The sequence below is a fragment of the Lolium rigidum genome, chromosome 4 (genome assembly GCF_022539505.1).
Source record: "Lolium rigidum isolate FL_2022 chromosome 4, APGP_CSIRO_Lrig_0.1, whole genome shotgun sequence".
In the NCBI taxonomy this organism is placed as follows: domain Eukaryota; kingdom Viridiplantae; phylum Streptophyta; class Magnoliopsida; order Poales; family Poaceae; genus Lolium; species Lolium rigidum.
In genome coordinates this window covers 171432837-171453917 of record NC_061511.1, presented here as the reverse complement: position 1 = coordinate 171453917, position 21081 = coordinate 171432837, and the positions used below count along the sequence as shown (strand labels likewise).

The following is a 21081-nucleotide window of genomic DNA, read 5'->3' as shown; positions in this document are numbered from 1 at the left end:
CGTCCGGGTTGATCACGCCCCTCCCCCAACCACCCACCCCCAAACCCTCCCAAAACCCTAGCCTGCTCTGCTCCCATGGCCGCGGCCGCCGTCGGCGGGGCCGTCGTCCCGCCAATGCCGCCGCAGCAGGACGAGAAGGCGGCTCAGCAGCCCCTCATGGCCGTCGTCGCGCCGTTGCTGCCCCAGCCGGAGGGTGCGCAGCCTCCCGTCGCCGTCGTCGCGCCGACGCCGCCGCAGCCCGAGGAGGAGGAGGGTGAGTTTCAGCCTCTCGTGGCCGCGGACGCCGTCGCCGCGCCGACGCCGCGGCGGCCGGAGGTGGAGGAGCAGCCTCCCATGGCCGTCGACGCACCACTGTCGCCGCAGCCGCGGGCGGAGGAGGAGGGTGAGCAGCCTCCCAAGGCCGCGGACGCCGTGAGCGAGGCCATCTCCTTCGTCGCGCCAACCCCACCACCCATGCCGCCGCCGTCGCCGCCGCAGCAGCAGCAGGAGGCGGAGGACGAGGAGCCGGCGCCCGCGGCGGCTCCGCTCCAGCCGCTCGAATCGGTGGGTTTTCTGGGTGACTGCTTCGGCGTGCTTTCGGTTTAGTTTAGCTTAGTTCATGCTTGCTTCGCGCCTTCTTCTACTTGTTCATTAATTAATCCTCTTAATTTCCACGATCATCGGGGCGGTTTCGCCCGGCTTGCTTAATCGAGCGGCAAATCTACTGGAATCTCAGCGGATTTTATCTCGTATCTTGTTTCCGTGCGCTCGCGCGCCGCCTTGAGGTCCCCTAGCTATCCGTGGCCGGTTAGATTTCATCTACCGTTTTTTTGCTTCGCTAGCCGCTAGCTCTGCTCTGATTCCCCTCTCGGTGGGCTACTTGGGACTCCGACTTTGCGGTTTACCGTTTCCCCCAAATTACGGTGGCTTCCCCTTTCGATTTGATAACAGATATAGCAGGATAATTCTATCTCAAAACTGTGTTGATTTTCCTTGGGGTTTTGTGCGTATTTTGGTTGGTTCACAATTAAATTTGGTGGTCTTTGTTTCCTTAACTCCGGCACATCCCAATTGCGTTCTGGCGTAACTTCCACATTAAGACGACTGGGTGCTTCTTTGATTGCAGGGTCTGGGCCCGGATCCGGTGGAAGAGGGATACAAAGAGACACCGCAAGACGAAAATCCCTTGCAGGTTCAGGGTTCAGCAGACGAGGGGGGCAAGGAGACACCGCAAGACGAAAATCCCTTGCATGTTCCAGGTCCAGCAGATGAGGGAGACAAGGGTGCATCCTCGCAAGACAAAAATCTCTTGCAGGCTCCTGGTCCAGCTGACGAGGGGGACAATGTGACCATGCAAGACGAAAATCCTTGGGATGTAAGCATTCGCTAATAATTCCTGCTACTTCTTCTTTGCGGCTGTCCTTTTGTGTGCTGCTGATACTGCCCAGTTATTGCTATTTAACCTTTTTTGGCGTACTAATTTTATCTAATGTGGCACATGCATGCTCCCTCTATCTCACGCAGCCGCATGTTCATACACTCCAATAAGCTAACATTTCAGTTTTGTTTGCTCTCCAGGATATTCATGATCATCGTGACCGTTCACCCTGCAGATACCCCAGAAATTTTTATGACTTAATTAATGGTGGCAGATTTTGGAGTGGACCAAGAGACCCTAGATATTATGATGGCCAAAATCTTGATGTTGAAGAATGCTATGGTGTCAGACGTGGTCGACAAAGACATCGCAGAGATTGTGTTAACCCATTTTATGGTGGCAGATGTCATGGTGATCATATAGATTGTGTTCATGCACATCATGGTGGAAGAATTCGTGGTGATCGTAGAGACAATGTTGATGCATTTCATGGTGGCAGGAGTGGTGAAGAAGAAGAAGATCAGGGAGATTATGATGACACATTTCATGGTCGCAGATATTACAATGGCCATAGGGATCATAGAGAAGATGGTTACTTACTTAACCGTGGTGAACAAAGAGACCACAGAGATTATGGTCATGCATTTCGTGGTCCCAGATACCCTATGAATGGATTGTATCATGATAACCCACTAGGTTATCCATATGGTCATCACGATAGGTTCAGTTTTGGAGGTCCAAGATTTCTTAGTCATTACAATCCGATGGTAAACCATCTATGCCTTTTGTATATATAATTATTATTCTGAACTAGTATGCCTAATGATACCAGGGTAACACAGATATTTGTTTTACGCTATCATACAAACCTTGCGAATTTTGATGCAGCATTGTGTGATATTTAATGCTCCCCCCATCCCGAAAAGGATATCAGAGATTTTCTAAATTTGGATGTATCTAGACTAGACTAGACACTAAATATGTGAAGTGTGTGTTTTGACATCTTCCACTTCTGTCTTCTGCCCTAGGATTCTCTGGATGACAAGCGTGTCTATGCTCGTACTCCATGCTGTTTCCGTAATCGAATCCGTGAAAAGAAAGACTACCCTGTGGTAAGATAGGATTGTGCTACATGTTCATGTCTGATTTGCTTCTTTTACTCCCAAATCGAGTTTAGGCGTTTTTGTTTTAATGGTTTGCGTTGCTTTTGCAGGGTGCCTCGCTACTTAATCCTGAGAAGTGGACATGTTTCCTTAATTGCATTCTCCAGTGTGTGGTTCACACTGTTCCTCTTGTGTCAAAGCTTCTGAAAGATCGTCACCTAGGTCTATGTCCTAGTAAGTCATCTAGTTCACTCTACTTTCATTCTTGTATTTTACATAGCGCCGAGAATCTCTTATCAACTTTCATGCTTTCAATTGGGTTTTTCTAATTCCCCCCTAGGCGGTTTGGACGAATTCTGCTGTTACTGCTCCCTACGTCACCATGCTTCTGAAGCCATCAGGCTCTCCGGGAATATTCTCTACCCCAAGAAGTTTGTCAAACTCCTGAAGTGTATGTTTGTTCAACTGAACCTTTAAATTTCCTCTACATATATTCGTAAGCTACTTAAGTTTCTTTCTTTGTTTGTAGTGCATGTTTGTTTAACTGAACTCTCAGTTCCTTCTGCTATACTTAATTGGTAGCTTATATTACCAGAGATAACTTTTCTTGTAGTGCTGGTCTTGTTTAGCTATATTGTATGCATTTATCCCCTTCAATGTTTGTTATATTCTCGTTACAAGATATAGCGTACGGTAGACATCCCTGTGGCTATGTCCTGATCTTGGTTTTTCAAAATATTTTTTGCAGTAATATGTCAAGATTTCAGTTGGGGCAGACACCAAGATGCACATGAACTCCTCCGTTGCTTGCTTGATAAATTAGACGATGCCTCTGTTGCTCCCATGGGGGTCTCATCTGAGGAGCCCTCTTCTATTGTCAAACAAGTTTTTGGAGGCCAAGTGAAAAGCCAGGTGTGTCTGCTGATCCTCACTACCAATTGGATCAGTATCGTTCTGACATAGCCCGTGATAATCAAATGTGATATTGACTTGAATCTTTTTTATTTGCTCAGCTGCATTGTCCAGAGTGCAATCATTGCTCAGACAGATTGGAGTCTTTTCTTGACCTTAGCTTGGAGATTAACCAGATGGACACTCTCCTGGATTCACTAGAATCTTTTACAAAAACTGAGGTGGTTGAAAGTTTCACTTGTGATGGATGCAAAACTCGTGTGAACATGGAAAAACACTTGAAGGTGGAGCAGGCTCCAGAAGTTCTAGTGATCCAGCTGAAACGGTTTGAAAATTTAGGCAGTAATATATCCAAGATTCAAGAGATGGTGAAATATCAGCTAGAGTTGGATTTAAAACCCTTCATGAGCTCTGCTGATACTGTAAGTTCATTTTCTTCTCACTTTATCATATTCCCCAGGCACTCATTTATATGGCTGATGCACACTTTGTTGTTGCAGAACCCTCAAAAGTATGATCTGTATGGAGTTGTAGAACACTTGGGTGAATCATCCAAGGGTCACTATGTTTGTTACATCCGTTCGTCAGAAACAGATTGGTATCTCTTTAATGATGAGAAGGTAATATATTTACTGCTAGTAACTTTATTTTCTCATTTTTTTTCATTCAGTTACATCTTACATGGTTCTAACCTTTCCTGGTGCAGGTCATGCAATTGAGTGAGGATAAAGTTTTGGACAGTAAAGCATATCTTCTGTTCTATGTCAAGCAAGGTTCATCCCCGTGGTTCTCTACCTTACTCGAGGAAAAGAACACTTTGCTGTTGGGTTATTTGCAAGAATTGGCAGACAAAGGTTTGAACGAGGATGGTGTTTCCATTGACAGTGACAAGGGTAGTTACAGTAGAAGTGGCAGTGGAAGTGACAGTGATGAACAAGATCTATCTGACGCGGAGATGCTGTACCGCAGAAGCCTGGGTGGAGGCCTGTCTGGAGAAACAAAGAGACCCACCTCCCCTCCCAGATCAAGCCTGGAAAATGGAAATGTCCGTCGGATGTCTTTGGTATCGAAGAACAATGAAAATGTCAGCCTACAGGGATCACGCGGCAAGGAAATGAGCCATAGCACACATGGATTACCATCTCATGTTAATGGTGCAGGCTCCCGGGGAGGGTCATCACGAGAAAATGGGGAAAGCTGCAGCTTACTCCAATCATCATCACATAAACCTGAAGAGGACTGTTGTCCTGAAAACTTGACATTGCATAGTAAGTGTGTTCTTCCTTAGCTAAGAGAAAACCTGAAATTTGCTCACACAAGGTTCCCGCATCTGTCTTAGCTTCTATGAGAGTGTACGTTGTGCTGGTGGTTGTAGTATCTTACTAAGCTCGTCTTCGTGTTTTATAGAAGATGATGAGATGCGGGGCTCTTGTGTTTCACCTGCTGGAGAGGTGCGCGCACGTAAGAGGATTGGCACTTCAGGGCTCAGAACAGTATGTCTTAGGTATTTATATTTACTAATTGCAACTTGCAGATTATGGGGTCGAGACCAGAGCAAGGAAGCGGATGAGGCAACAGTCCGCAGCTGGGACGATGGCGAAGCGGAGGAAGGGTGGTGGCTTAAAGAAAGCTCTACTGAAGAAGAGTGTGGGGGGTGGTGGCTTAAAGAAAGCTCTACTGAAGAAGAGTGTGGGGGGTGGTGGCTTAAAGAAAGCTCTACTGAAGAAGAGTGTGGGGCGGGCAGCGAGAGGGAGATGCAAGAAAAGACGACGCTAAGATACAGTACTCTATATAGCTAATTAGGCGTAAGCACAACGCATTTTGCAGTGCAGAAAGTAGAGAAGTTACACTGCATTTTTTGGACACTCTTAACAGAGATGGCCGCTTGAGCCAGCCTTGTTTTTCTTTTTTTGAACAATTGAGCCAGCCTTGTGGAATTTTGCTTCCCTGTTGCAAGGTTTTGGTTTATGTGATGCTACAGGCAATTTGACTGAACATACTGGTGATTCCATCTTGCCATACGGTTACAACACCATGGACGTGTTTGTTTCAACAAACGTTAACGTAAACTGTAATGGAATCAGTTACAGTGGGATTGCGGACATAGGGATGGAGACAAGGGGGGACGAGGGGGGCTGCGCCCCCCCCCCCCTCCCCCCATGCTCATGATTTTCCTTTGAACATCTCACGCTGCTCCACTGGTGCTCTTCCTGGGACACAGCGGTTGCTCCTGTGATGTAGGAAATTGAGCGGGGAGATCGGCGGCCACCAACGCCAGTCAGAGAAGGGGATCGGCGGCTGCCTGCCGCTGCTCTTCCGGGAAGATCTATTGCTGATCAGCGCCGGCGCTATGAAGATCAGGGCAGAACCCAGTGGGGATCGGAGGTGGAAGATTTGTCACGAGTTAGGCCTTGTTTACTTGTCTGGTATATTTGGGTTTGGGAGAGTAAAATACCGGCCCACGACCGAATCCCGAAAGTTACCAAATGGCCCGTTTACTTCTCTGGTATTTTTGGGTAATATTCCGGCCCATCCCAGATCTTCCCGACCCGGTAGCCTGCACCCTCCGGTTTTCTGAGCCACGAGGTCGACCCCGTGTATTCTATCGTGGAAAGGAGAGACGAGCGACCGAGGCTACCAACGGCGGCGACCGGCGGCTGGGAAAGGCGACGGCGACGGGAAGAGGCGACGGCGGCGGGGCAATCAAGACGGCGCCGACGAGATCCTCGTCCAGCGACTGGTCCCCGGTGAGTTCTCGCGCCTCCTCCCCTTTTCCCCTCCTCCCTAGGGTTTCTTGGTGTCGCCGCCTCCGCGACGGAGCTCCCAGCCGGAGGTTGCGTGGACGACGCGCGCGGCCGTAGGGAAGGGAGAAACAGCGGCCGGTGCTGCGCCTAGCTAGCTACTAGTATATCTATTATCTAATACATTAGCTATTGTGTACTGTAACACTGCTTGGTACCAATTTCGTTTCTAAGCAAACAGAAATGTGTAGTGTTGAAGATGATGTCTGTAGTTACAAGCCATAAATAATATGAGAAGGAAGTTCAATAAAAAGATTTCAGGTTTAAAATACACAGCAAGGGAGCCTTTCAGTAGGAGTTTTCTCAGATATGATTCAATCCTTTTGATTAAGTAGCTTTTTCTTTTTTTGTTAGATACCTGCATCTTGGCCTATTGTTGGATTGGATCAGCCACCTCCATCTTGGGAACTTGTGAGAACTCCAGTTTTTGGTATGAATCATATTTACTGCCTTTACTTGATGTGAAACCATGCAATCTAGCTCTTGTATTCTTATTTTCCTCCTTTAATTGCTATTGTTTTAGTGCTGCAATGAATACAGAAAGGCTAGAGCTTATTAGGAAGAGGAGAGAGGAAGACGACGAGGAGTTCATGTTCATCAGAGCTAAATGATACCGATATTAATGACTATCCAGGATACTTATTTGTCAAGTTGTTGCATCTTTGTTCCTGTTCGAGAAAATTGCATTACAATAAGTTCATGTTAAATAGTGTTTGTGTAATGCCGTTTAAAATTATACCTAATACTTGGTTATGAACTGGTTGTGCATTACACAATCAAAGATTAAGTTTTTAATTTAGTGGTTGTCCATTATCATGTTGTGTGGTGCAAAGATTGCGTTTTTAGTTATCCCATCTCATACCTCTCATATCCCCTCTCATCCCCAAAACAAAGTAACTAGAGGCTGTGGGGAAGGGTGTGAGGAAATGTGGGGAAATCTGGGAAAATCTGGGGATTGGATGGAAGGGGGGTTTTCACCAAATCCCCTTCCATCCCCTAACCCCTAGGGGCTGAAAATACCCCAGGAGTAAACAAGGCCTTAGTCTGGTAACGCAATCCATATCCGGAGGGGGTTGGGCGGAATCAGACTTAAACTGGCATGTAATCCGTTTCCCTGGTATTTGTTTACGGACTGGGCTAGCCAAGCATGTGTTAATGGAATCAGTTCACAGTGTAACTAATGCCATACCGGGGGAAATTGATCGAACGAAACACGTCCCCCATATATGGCATGCAATGGTGACTATCGAGCAAAGGAATTTCTTTGATACTGTCCATCCATATTTCTTTTGAGTATCTTTGATTGATACCATCCATGATCCATCTAAACATAAACTGAACTCTCAGAGGCAAAAGCGTTTCTGTCACAGGTTCAAATGCTAGCACGACTTAGCCAGTACAGCATTTCCGATTTCTTCCTCTCTTGACGACTATTGACTAAGTTCACAAGTTTAGAATGCCTATGGACTCTTAAGCAGATCTTCCAGGCATATGTAAGCCAAGCTCAGAGGATTCGGTCTTGAAGATCAGACATGATGTTGGATGCCATAGACGTCAGCTTCTTCCCAGTCTCCCCAGCCATGCTCTTGAGAGATGTCAAGTCCTGAGTTGCCTGCAGAGATAACAGAATGTCAACGGAAGTACAACAAGGTAACCAGCCATGTGATCGTAATGCTACTTCAATGTACCTGAAAGGAGATACGGTTGATCAAATCCGAAGCACTCAAATCAGCATTAGAATTATTCGCTTGGTGGCCAAATAGGTCAGCACTTGAAATGGCCGACGATCCCTACAACAACATAAAAGTGAGAAGAAAGTAAAATTCCACCTGGGACCAATCAATTCAGAGATACTATCAAACATGGTGCTAGCACCCTTCTGTGCTGACAATGGATTATTCACTTGGGCACTTAGGTTCACAGCTGATCAACCATGATAAAATCACATGTAAGGGCAAATCATCAAAATAATGTAAGGGCAAGGCCAGGTCAATGCAGTGCTACGTATAAACATCAAAATAATGTAAATATATAACCAGGATGAGAAGATCAAAGATATCTCAGGATTGAAAAAAGTAAGGCAAGGCCAGGTCAATGGGCTTGGGGTTTGTTCTAAACAAAGACCACGAATAATATTATTATCAGCCCAACGCAGTTGATACACTTACAGAAAACTTTTGGAGGGAGAGTTGGCCGTCCTTTTCCAAATTGGCCTGATCACCGAAGAACTGAGATGACGAAATCGACTTTGCATTTGAGAATTTCTTTCTTGCTTCGCTACTTTCCTCAACCTGGGGATCATTGCAATCGGTTATTTCATGGACCGCATGGAAATTAGACCTCAACAGAAGGATGAAAAAAAAATTCACTATCTGTAACAATTATTGAAATTTCCAGAGGAATCACGCTCACATGCTTTCATTATGCACAGATGGACTTGAATAACAGCATAGTCAGCAAAGATTATAAGATCTTTAAACAATATAATCAGGGCCACAAAGTATGATATCGTGACTTGCATGCTTACATGCAATGTAATTATAACACATTTTCTGTCAAGAACCACCGCCCAAAACAAATAAAAGCAGCACTTTGGACACTTTTTGAGCTACGGGCCTTAAAAATAGTATGACCTATAGCAGTCGGTCCTTTGTTCCTAACAACTACTAGGACAGATATCAAAGCTATTGATATACAAGATGTCGAACTAAAATTCCAGCTAGAGATAAGGCAAACAAGTTATTCAGCTTCAAATGTGCAAGTTCACGGAAAATGTAGACATGCAGTGGATATTTTACCATCTCAGCATGCATTTTTCGTCTTGTAATGCTGATAGCTAATTTTCAGAGTTCATGTTGACCAAGTCGACAGTGCTTTTCGGAGGCATGCTAGCTTACTCAAAGCATACCACCGCCTTCTGCATATAGTTGGATTACCTAAGAGTGGAACTAAACTAAGAGCACAGTATATGTATCAAACCAAGTACTTCCCTAGAGAGTTCAAAGTTTGTTAACAGTGGAACTCAATATTCCTCTTTAGCATTCTGAATTGATCGGGACATACCAACTTATGCAAAATTAAGACGATAAGTGAGTAACATCACGTATTCATGACCCATCGTCGTATAAATGATGCAACTAGTGGTTAACTGAAACATTACCTGCACTTTGGATGAACTAGAGGAAGGTTTCTTTTGATATCCACTGTCCATCCCAAATTCCCCGAAGAAGTTTGAAGACTTTGGCGGAGCAACATGTCCAAATGCCTGGCTTTCCTCAGAACTGCTCCCAGCAGAAGGTATATTTTCTACATATTCAAATCGGGAAGTATGAGATTTGCTCCTAGCTGCAGTGCTCTCAATCACCGTTGGCAGAGCAGGAGCGGGTTCTTCAGGTTTCTGCTCATAGAGGCTTTCACTCCCCTAAAACAAATGACAAAAGTTACAGAATTTCACTCGACTACAGAAAATTTGGTAACTGGAAAGTTCAGTGGATATCGATAAAAATGAGTGTAATATAAGCAGACAATAATCTTCATTTTCTTACTCAAGAAAAACTGGGTAAATCAGAACAAGTGAAACATCATCTTTTGAAGAATAGAATTTGGACAAAAGAAGGGTTTTATATCTCATCAGTTTAGTTAAGTGTAAACTACCTTTGACGTAAGCTTGCGTGCACCAAGCCCACCGGTCTTATTCCCAGGCTTCTTTCCACCAATTGGCTTCTTGAATGAATGGGTGGTAGGAGCTTTAGGCGAGCGGATAACTTCAGGCTCAGTCTTCTCCTCTCCAACTTCTTTTGACGCCTCGGCCAGTTCGAGATCTGGAAACGCAGGCGCTTGGTTTGAAGAAGCTGCGACTGGGGAGGATGGCCAGCTAGTATTTGCTTCTTCGGTGGAGCTTTTGTCAACCTCTTTACGAAGCAACTGCCGGTACAAGTCAGCAGCTCTCGAAGTGTACTTGGCTTCGATCTTCCCGCCGTCAGTCCAGCCATGCTGCTTGAAGAAAGCCTGCGCGCGGTTGTTTCCTCCGTACACCATCATTTTCAACTGGTTCGGGGCCCATGAATCCAAATTTGTTGACCTGCGGATTATTGCCAGAAACTCAGTGGATAAGTAGTGATAATTCGAACGAGTGTAACAGTAATTGTCTGCTTAAAGAGTAAAGACAGTAATCGAGCCAGTCAGTGTAACAGTAATTGTCTCTGCATCAAACAAGTGTAGTAAGATAGTGTCTGACAGAACATTTTATAAAAGAACCCGTCATCAAAATTAGAGCTTGCCTCATCACAGAACATACTGCATTCATCAGTATATATAGATAGGCGGGCCACATTCTGTCACACAGTTTGGTGCTACTTCACATGGCCTGATAATATTAAAATGAGCATGGCAGGCAGGCACTTTAAAAAAAAGTAGTAGAATTGACGAGATCAAACCCTATCCAGGTGGACCTAAATCCCCCAAAAAAATAAGATCCGGAATTTACACGTGCATAGCTGATTAGTCTCGAAGCATACACTTAGGCAAAGTAAGGAAAGGTCGGGGAATTAGAACCTGACGAAGGATATGTGGACGCCGAGGCTGCGGTGGACGGCGGAGCAGTCGATGCAGAGGAAGATGCCGTAGGTGACGGAGGCCCAGGTGGGGTTCTTGGCGTTGCAGTCGAAGCACATCTGCGCGCGCACATACATACATACATAGGGATCAAAACAAAGGAGGCGGAATCGAGGGAGGGGGAGGGGAACAAGCCCCAGGGCAATCACATCGAACCAAACCAATCACGCACGTACCTTGTTGTCGGATTTGGCGCGGAGCTTGCGGAAGACGGAGGTCTTGTCGGCGGCGGCGGCGTCGGTCGCCATCGCGACGCGATCGGACGGCCCGACCCAGGAAGCGCCTCGCTCCGAATTGAGGGACGGGGATGGCAGCGGAGGGAGGGAGGACCGGAGGAGGAAGAAGAAAGAGGAGGAAACGCCACGCGACGCGACGCACCGCACCCCGACGCGGCGAGGAAATGGTGCTGCGGCGCCTTTCTGCTTCGCACTCCACCTCCACCTCCACGTGTGCCTCCTTCACCTTGCATCTATCTGGGCCGCAACGTCCTATGGAAAATAAGCTATGCTCAAGGCCGCCTCTATCAGTGGCTGTCCGGCCCATGCAGTTCCTGTTGCAGATTCATAGTTCAGTTCACAGCCCACTGCACATAAAGATGGGACCTGGTTACCGTATCGTATAACCAATGGTTAGGTTAACCCAACCTGGAAAACAGCCCAATGGGCCTCTGATTTAACCCTAAAATGCAGCTTCTCCTGTGTTCCTCACAGCCTCCTCGCACCCCTCTGCTCCGCAGCCCCGACGCTGGCCACCTGCTCGACGGAATGCTTGACAGCGTGGCGACCGGCGCGAAGGACCACTTTTTTTTCCAAGAAATCATCGTAGGATCGATTTTCATTACCCAGAGATAACGAAAAACAGAGTTTCCCCCACTACAACGTAGCTCGCTGAGGCCCAGGAAACTAAGAAAAGCACAAAACAAAACTACCACGAAAGGCGGAGGTGGGGGGAGGGCACCGCATGCTACAACGCTAGCGTTCAGCGAACAGAGCTTAGGGGAGAGTTTTTATCGACTGGAGATATACAAAAAGAAGCGAGACTGTTTTTTTGTGGACAGATCACGGGACCCAACATCTCGTGCAGTAATCTAGGAAGAGAAATCCACTCCAGATTTTTTACTCTTCCAAATCTTCTGCATCGTCAGGATTCCCATCGACCTCCATATCGTCCTCAGGATCGACGAACTCCACTTGTGTTCCCAGCAGCATTCCCTCTCGCACCAGCACCCAAGGCCAGGTTGAGCAGCGCATTTGCTCCTTGCTGCAGTTGAGAGGCATCTGATGTAGAGTGCAAACATGCCCAATATTTCATAAAAGTCATAGATTGACAAATTAGTTCAAGGGGATTTTTAAGAAAAAGTTTTCCAAAGCAAGCTTTGTTACGCGTTTTCCAGATAGCCCAGCAAATCGCAGCCATGCCAGCAATCTGAACATTGCGGCTAGCTCGAGAGAACTGTGGCATCCACCAGAAAAATTGTGCAAAGGAACCAGGACTAGTTTGGGCACCAACAGTAGTCCCCACCATGCTCCAAACACATTTAGTTGTAGGGCATGAGAAAAAAGATGCAAAATTGATTCACAATCATTGCAAAATTGAAGGGGGTGGTCTCCAGCCAAGTTCCTCTTCAGCAAATTGTCTTTTGTAGCAATAGCATTGTGTCAGATCAACCACAACCAAACTTTGATTTTCAGGGGGATTTTTCTCTTCCACATATGTCTGAATGACCTATCGATTCCATTTTTGCACAACTATTTGTACAAGCTCTTAACAGTAAACTGACCATCTTTTGTCCACTTCCACCTTGGTCTATCCACTGATTCATTTAGCACACCTTGATAGAGAATATTGACTAAGCCACACCATTGTTCTTGGAGATCAACAGACAACCATCTTCTGAAAGAGAACCTCCGACCCAAATTTCCTGCAGCAGTCACAGTAATGTTTTGCTCATTGCATATCTCATAAATCTCATGAAACTTGTATTTCAAAGGAGAGTGTCCACACTAGGCATCTCCCCAAAAACTAGTTCTACAACCATTTCCAACAATCATTCTCCTGCCACACAGATATATGTCTCTAATATGTAGCAAGTCAGACCACAAGGGGGATCTCCAGTTCTGTGCTTCGCAAAGTAGATACCATAATCTCCCAAGTATTTTTTTCTCATGAAATCCTGCCATGGTCCATCTTCATTTTCTAACTTCCACCACCATTTACACATCAAACTGATATTGAATTTATTTAAATCCTTCACACCAAGACCACCTTTGCTCTCGGGCTTACATATCCATCTCCATTTGACAAAGTGATATTTCTATTTATTGGCACTACCAGCCTAGAAAAAAGCCCTGATTGTCTAGAAATGTTTTCAATATTTGTTTTGTGCAGTAACCTCATAGACATTTGATAAAAAAGCAATGTTGGATAGGCATGCATCAATCTTAATCATCCTGCCACCAATGGACATAGCACCTCCCATCCAGCCACCCATACTTTTATTCACTTTCTCTTCAATAAATTGTAGTTCACCTACTTTCAATCTCATAGCACAAACAGGAGTCCCCGGGTAGTTGATAGGCCAATTTCCTTTCTGACAGTTGAAGAGATCAACATAATCTTGCAGTTTATCAGGATCGTCAAGTATCATCATGGTTTCACTTTTATCAAAATTGATTTTCAGCCTAGACATAATTTCAAAGATGTACAAGAGAAATTTCAAATTCCTAGCCCCCTCAAAATCATCCTGCAACAGAAGGATTTTGTCATCTACATATTGCAAAATAGCTACTCCATTCAGCACCAGGTTTTCAACAAGCCATTTGATCAAACCATTTATTTGTGTAGTAACAATCATCTTGGACAGGCTATTAGCAGCCATGTTAAATAGGAAAGGAGCAAAAGGACCCCCTGTCTAACTCCTTTAAAACTAACAAAGTATGATCCTACCACATCATTGATTTTCACACTGAGGGTCTCTTTTGTCACAGCTTTTTTAATCCAAACATTCCATATGTCACTAAAACCTTTTTGCTTGCAGGAGTCTATCAGGAAATTCTAATTCACTTTGTCATAAACTTTTTCAAAATCAATTTTCAAGACAACACCTGCTTCTTCTTACTTTTAGATTCTCTCAGAATTTCTTGCAGCAACATCACTCCATCAGTGATATACATTCCTTTGATAAAAGCATTTGTACAAGGGTGAATCAACTTTGCCATAACAGGTTCTGCCCTGATAGTCATGGCTTTGGTAAAGATTTTGAACAAAACCTGTAACAAACATATTGGTTTGTACTTCTGAATAACCTCTCCATCATCACTCTTAGGGATAAGTGTAATAATCCCATAACTGATTCTTTCTAAGTTAATTTTGTGCTTATGGAAATCACTGAACATTTTGATAATGTCACTCTTGATGAGCTCCAACAATGTTGATACAATTCCACTCGAAACCCATCAGGTCCAGCAGCCTTGCTTTTTTCCATCTAATCTATTACTTCATGAATTTCTTCTTCACTAAAAGGCAAGTCTAAATTTCTCCTATCATTGTCATCCAATTTTTCATTTTCATCCCAGATGTTGTCACTCAACCTGACACCGGCATCCACCACAGGACTAAACAATCTTTTGTAGAAATTGATTACATGTTCCAACAGAACTAGGGTACCATGTATTGTATACAAGCCATTTTCAAAGATAAAATAGTTCTCTTCCTTTTCTCCCATTAGCTTCATGTGCCAGAAAGCCTCTTCCTTCTCAAGAATATGCAGCATCTATCCCTGGATTTGAGTTTTTCTGATGGTTTGGCTTCTGGAAATACACCCATTTTCCTCCAGCTCTTCTAGCTCAGCTAATTCCAAAGACAACTCTTGTTTCTTTTTCTTATCTCTCCCTCTAATGTTGGCACCCCAACCTTTCAAATCATTCTTCACATTCTTCAGCTTGATTCGTACAATTTCCAAAGAATTTCTAAATCTGACATGTTGTTTCCAAACTTTTTCAACTATGGACAGGAAATCTTCCTCCCTGAACCAACTTTTTAAAATCTGGAAGTTATGTTCTTTTTTCCCTATTCTCCATGGTATCCAAAATGATTGGATTATGGTTAGAAACATCTCTAGAAATTTTGTGGACAGTTGTTAGAGGGAAGATATTTTCCCAGTCAGCATATTTTTCCAGAGTGGGATTTATCTGCTATTAGACCAACTGAACTGACCACCAGACATATCAATCTATCTGAGCTCATAGGTATTGATGATGGCATTGAAAAGGCTAGTCCATTTATTTCTTCTCATCATTTTATTTTTTCTGAAGCAAATGTGAGAATATTGAAATCTCCCCAAATCGGCATGGGCAAACTATGTCTAGGGTTCGTAGTATAGAAAACAAAAAAATTCTACTGCAAAGTTAACGAGATCAAATCTCGTGTTTGATGTAGACGATCGTTCCGGTGCTGCAATCCGGTAGCACTTCCGTACTCGGTCACACGTATGTGTCGATGACGTCCTTCCTCTCCCCATTTCAGCGGGCAGCGGAGGAGCAGATCCCCTCGGAATCCCAGCAGCACGACGGCGTGGTGGTGGTCGAGGAGGGGAATTCCTGCAGGGCTTTGCCTTAGCCAGAGCATGAAGAAGTGTAAGGGTATTTTACCCTTATCCATTATTTTGGTAACAATGACACCGTTGCTAGAGTAATTGGTCTAATACATGTCTATGAGATTATTCCCAGGTATTAGCCAAATAGGTATTATGGTGTATCAATGGAACAAGAAGGTGAAGGGGGACCCCCATTTGGACAGAATTTAAGAAGGGTTGTTCAGCCTCAGGCCGGCTGGAGGTCCGGTTGGACCGGCCATGGCACCGGCTGACCCAACGCTGACCGGCTCCTGGACTGGTACCAACCGGGCACCATCCACGGGAGTTTCCACCTTCGCCCGGTGATGGCCCGGTGATGGCCCGGCGCATGGCCCGGTTTGGACCGGCCTGGTCCGGCCACACGCCCGGCTGAGCCGGCCTGAGGACCGGCTGCCCCGGTGCACACCGGCTCCTGCTCCGGTGACAACCGGGAGCAGGTACTATAAGGCCAAGTCCCGCCCCGATCACGGCCCGGCACCCAGCCCGGTTTGGACCGGGTGGTACGGCCCACGGTCCGATTGGACCGGCCTCTGCGGCGGATGGCCTGGCCCCAGGTCCGGCTGACCGACTCCCTTGACAGAAAGCTAAGTTGGACAAGTCGTCAATGATCTGCAACGGCTGGATTTCTAGTGGACCTATAAATACCCCTTCCGCTACCTTAGAACAGTTAGGCACTACATTACAAACTATTCTTGAGCTCTCTCTCTCTCATACTACATTGATAGAAACACTAAAAGCCTCAGATCTCCCTCCTCCTCCACCCAAACTCGAATCCCTCCGTGGAAAAGATAGAGGAGGTCTTCATCTATACTTCCACCGAGCCAAATCATGTTCCCCGTGTATTCATCAAGATACATGCTCTCTAGGGTTTCTTGGAAACCATAGGTGGGCAAACGGGTCCGAAAGCATCCAGGCTGTGGATTTGCTCCTGACAAGATTGTGAAGGTTTGGAGGCTACCTCAAAGTCTACCACAAGTGAAAAGATCTATTCCTTCGTGGGATAGGCTCAGGAGAAGAAGGTGAGCCTTCGTGGCACTGGGGAATCCTTCGTGGGACCCCCACCTCTCCAAACGTGACATACCTTCTTGCAAAGGAAGGGAACATCGGAATAAACCTTTGTCTCTGCGTGCTGTCGGTTATCTCTAACCGAACTCTTTACTTGTGATATATCTGCCTGTGAGAGCCTTCGTGCTCGAGTTAGTTGTATCATCATATAGGGTGCTTCACCTATTTTGCATTAGGTTCACCTTTATATTCTGCAAAGCCTAATCTTGCAAAGAAAGAATTAAAATTTGTAGAAACCTATTCACCCCCCCTCTAGGTTTACCATCTCTTAACTTTCAATTGGTATCAAAGCCTAGACTCTTTTTAAGGGCTTCACAGCCTTAAGAGTGATATGGATAAACTATTCGAGGGTCTGGATGAAGATTCTAACCTTTCGGTTAAGGAGATGAAATCCAGATTCTTAGCATATGAGGCTGAGAAAAAGAAGAAGGGGGATGAAGTCCAAAGCCAAATGGCACAAATGAGTGCCATGCTTAAAAACCTGACTAGTGGGACTTCTAGTGGGGCTTCGGTCCCTCCGGAAGCTTTCCATGAAGTCAATCATGACTATCCCAGAAACACTTCACCCATGCCTCATACAAACCATAGTGGGAATGTTCCCCATTTTGATGGAACTCACTTTCCTTTTTGGAAATCCTCTATGGAGTCTCATATTTGCAGCTGCAGTGTGGAGATGTGGGAGATCATTGTGGATGGATACCGGAAGCCACAACATCCCATCAGGCTAACCTCCACCGAGTTCTACAACTGACAACTCAATGCCTCTACATGTGACAAGATTAGAAGTGGCATCAATCGCAAGCTTCTCGATCAAGTCAATGACATTGACTCTGCAAAAGAGCTTTGGGATCGGATTGTAGTACTACAAGAGGGAACCGATCTGATCCTGAAGGCTCTCTATGAGTCAGGAAAGACGGAGGCAACCTTGTTTATGATTAGAGAAGGAGAACCCTTGGCCGATGCTTATGGAAGGCTTGGTGCTCTTCGAGTAAAGGTCAAGGGCCTTAGATGTGAAAAATACAATGATGGCTTTGAAATGAATGAAGAGTTCATAAAGTCCAAGGTCATTGCCATGACTGCAGTCAAACAAAAGGACACCAACCTTGCACTCAACTTGCAAATCCTCACCAAGCAAGCAGATCTGAACGCAGATTACCTAGTCTCCTATGTGGCAGCCAATGACAACATGGCCAAGGCAGGAGAAAAGCTCATGGCGATGAACAGTTTAGAGGGATCCTCACACAACCTTGCTTTGAAGGCTAAAGCTGACCAAGAAAGAGAAGAAACCTATGAGATCGAAGAGGATGAGATGACCTCAACTAGTGACATTCTAACAAATGTTGCTTTCCTTGCCAAGAAGTACTCAAACAGGTACAATGCCTCCTCCAAAGAAAAGAAGAGAACAGGCTACAGCTGTGATGAAGACAATCACTTTGCAAATATATGAATGCCCTTATGAGAAAAGGGTAGACAAGCCAAAGTTTATCAAAGGTGTCAAACCAAGATTGAATCCAAATCCAATCAATGAATGATACAAGAAGAACAAGGGAAGAGCCTTTGTTGGGGCTGAGTACATTACTGATGAAGAGGGAGAAGATGAGGAAAAGGAGGCTGGAGTGGCTGGTTTGGCTTTCTCCAAACCCGGGTCACTCTTCACATATGATTACTCCAAGGACTACTCCACGGAGTCCTCAACTCCAAATGATGTTGGTTCTTCTTTCATGGCAAGAACAACATATGATGATGACTCCGATGACATTCATCACTCTACGACCGTCGGCTCTTGTCTTATGGCAAGAGAGGCAAAGGTAATGGAATCCCCACCTTATTTATATATCTATCATTCTTGAAGAAGGTGATAGTCAAGAAACTAATAGGCTTAAGGAACTATTCCTTGTGAGATGCACTCTTCGTGGTGATGCTCTTGTCAAATTCGATTACTTGATGTACACACTCAAAGAGAGAAATGAGTCCGTTGAGGAAATGGAATATCATATGAATGATGAAAGACGGATATTCAATCTTCTAAGACAAGAGTTGAAAAATGAAAGGTGCATATCTCAAGGGCTTAAGCAACTAATTGAAACCTTTGGACTAGATAAAGCTAAGGACCACGATACTACTGAAAGGGATCAATTAATGGCCTAAGAGCTAGATGCTTCAAAGAAGGAGCTTGAGGTTGCTCATGCTTCTCTCACTAAGGATCTTGACCACCTTGAAAAGGCTAACAAGCTTGTCAAGGATGAGCTCAAGAAACTTGGAGAGAACCATAACCTACTCCAAGACACCTATAAGAAGGCTCTCGGATCATTGAATGATCCCATTACTAAAAATGTTACAAGTTCCTCCACTTCATTTACTTGTGAGCATGCTAAACTTGTTGAGGAACATGTTTGCTTGAAAGAAGAGCTTTCTATATATGTTGAGACCAATGTATATCTTGAATCCTTGGTAACCAAATATGGTCTCAACTATTATCCTAATGACTCGGCTTATGAACAAGCAACTATTATTGAGGAAAATGCTAGGTTGACAAAGGAACTTGCCAAGTTCACCACCGCGAAGAATAAGATGGGATTGGATGACCTCTTGAGTAAGCAAAGGTCAAACAATCAAAAGTTTGGTCTTGGGTATGTTCCCAAGACTCACAAGAAGAACAACTACAAGAAGGAGATGCCCGCTCAAGAGAAGAACAAGAAGGTCACGAATGTTGGCAAAGCCTCAAAGGGCAAAGCCACTAGTGGTGACCGCACGGGACCAAACAATCACTATGCTTTATCTATTGATTATTATGGTGATGTTTATGCTAAATATGTTGGACATCGTAATGTCTATGCTTATAGAGGGTACTCAAATTGGGTGCCAAAAGATCTTGTTGCCGTGACTAAGGAACCCGTTAATCGATGGGTTCCTAAAACCTCTACTTGATTTTGTAGGGGTATTCCTCCGGTGGTCCAAAATGGGTGTTTCATAGTGGATGCACCAATCATATGACCGGAGGAAGAGGTGTGCTTGACCAATTCATAGAGGATGTTTACAAGAAGTCAAGCATCACCTTTGGTGACAATTCAAAGGGAAAGGTACTTGGGTATGGCAAGGTGGCAATCTCTAAGGACTTGTGCCTTGAGATGGTCATGCTTGTTGAATCCCTTGGCTATAATTTGCTTTCTATTTATCACCTTGCAGATGCCGGCTATAATTCATATTTTACTAATTATTGTGTGAAAGTCTTTAGGAGTGATAATCTCAAATTGGTCCTTGTTGGATATGTGGAGAACAACCTTTACGTGGTTGACCTCTCGAAAGAGAGTCCATCACTTCCCACATGTCTAGTGGCCAAACATGACGAAGGATGGCTTTGGCATCGCCGCCTTGGTCATGTCAATATGAGAAATCTCAAACAACTCCTAAAGGGTGAGCACATTGCTGGACTAAACGACATTTCCTTTGAGAAAGATCGTGTATGAAATGCATGTGTAGCAGGAAAACAACTCAAGAAGAGACATCCTATTAAGAGTATCGTCACCACTTTTAGGCCTTTGGAGCTCCTTCACTTGGATCTCTTTGGGAAATCACATTATGATAATCTTGGTGGGAGCAAGTATGGACTGGTCATTGTTGATGATTACTCAAGATACTCTTGGGTCTTTCTCCTTAAGTCTAAGGATGAGACCTATAGAGAGTTCATCATCTTCACCAAGAAGGCTCAACGTATGTATGAATCTGAGATCAAGGCGATAAGGACTGACAATGGAACCGAGTTCAAGAACTACACTATGGAAGATTTTGTTGATGATGAGGGCATCAAGCATGAGTTTTCAGCTCCATACACCCCTCAGCAAAATGGTGTTGTTGAAAGGAAGAACCGGACTATTATTGAGATGGCAAGAACTACGTTGAGTGAATTCAATTCACCCCACAACATTTGGGGAGAATCCATCTCTACAGCTGTTCACTACTCCAACCGGCTCTTTCTCCGTCCTCTACATAATAAAACTCCATACGAGCTTCTCACATGTAACAAGCCCAATGTCATGTACATTCGTGTCTTTGGATGCAAATGTTTATTAATAAAAATAAAGGGAAGCTCGGTAAATTTGAAGCTAGAACAATAGAGGGTACATTTGTTGGATATTCGGAGAACTCCCACGCCTATAGATACTACAACAAGTCCACTGGGGCTATTGATGAAGTATCTTGTGACGTGGTGTTTTTGGAGGATAATGGCTCCCAAGTGGAGCAAGTTGTTCCATGTGTTGCAGGTGATGATGATCCTTCTAACGCCATCAAGTTTATGGGCATTGGACACATCCGGCCCATAGAAGTTCATACTGATGATCAACATGATGGAATAGATCAAGTCTCAAGCTCAGCCCAAGTGGAGCCTAGCTCTACTCAAGCTGAACCATCAAGTGCAGCTCAAGATTTATCCTCTACTCAAGATGAGCCACATTCCGAAGAACAAGAAGAAAGCCCTCAACCCACTGAGCAAGACCATGATGCTGATCAAGAAACATCCTCACCCCTTGGTCGAGCTCAAGTTGTCCCTCGTGATCGAGTACTAGCAAGAGATGAATTTATTGATCATGAAGGAAC

General features: G+C 44.8%; 2 protein-coding genes across 2 annotated transcripts; one reads left to right on the top strand and one right to left on the bottom strand.

Moving 5' to 3' along the window:
• The first annotated feature begins 75 nt into the window (after window positions 1-75).
• LOC124647794 lies at window positions 76-6784 on the top strand. The gene is made up of 16 exons (XM_047187669.1): window positions 76-207; window positions 1106-1354; window positions 1558-2124; window positions 2386-2469; window positions 2571-2694; window positions 2801-2911; window positions 3209-3372; window positions 3474-3794; window positions 3873-3992; window positions 4079-4640; window positions 4780-4833; window positions 4907-5101; window positions 5354-5414; window positions 5614-5757; window positions 6528-6584; window positions 6697-6784. Exons 1-16 carry the CDS (start codon window positions 76-78, stop codon window positions 6782-6784), a joined length of 3033 nt encoding a protein of 1010 aa, XP_047043625.1.
• A 648-nt stretch (window positions 6785-7432) lies between these two features.
• Window positions 7433-11061, bottom strand: LOC124706325 (probable ADP-ribosylation factor GTPase-activating protein AGD8). The gene is made up of 7 exons (XM_047237983.1): window positions 10964-11061; window positions 10728-10846; window positions 9828-10254; window positions 9334-9594; window positions 8342-8464; window positions 7862-7963; window positions 7433-7785 (listed from the first exon to the last, which is right to left on the bottom strand). The coding sequence occupies exons 1-7, from the start codon at window positions 11033-11035 to the stop codon at window positions 7678-7680; spliced, it is 1212 nt and encodes a 403-aa protein (XP_047093939.1). The 5' UTR covers window positions 11036-11061; the 3' UTR covers window positions 7433-7677.
• Between the last annotated feature and the right edge of the window lie 10020 nt (window positions 11062-21081).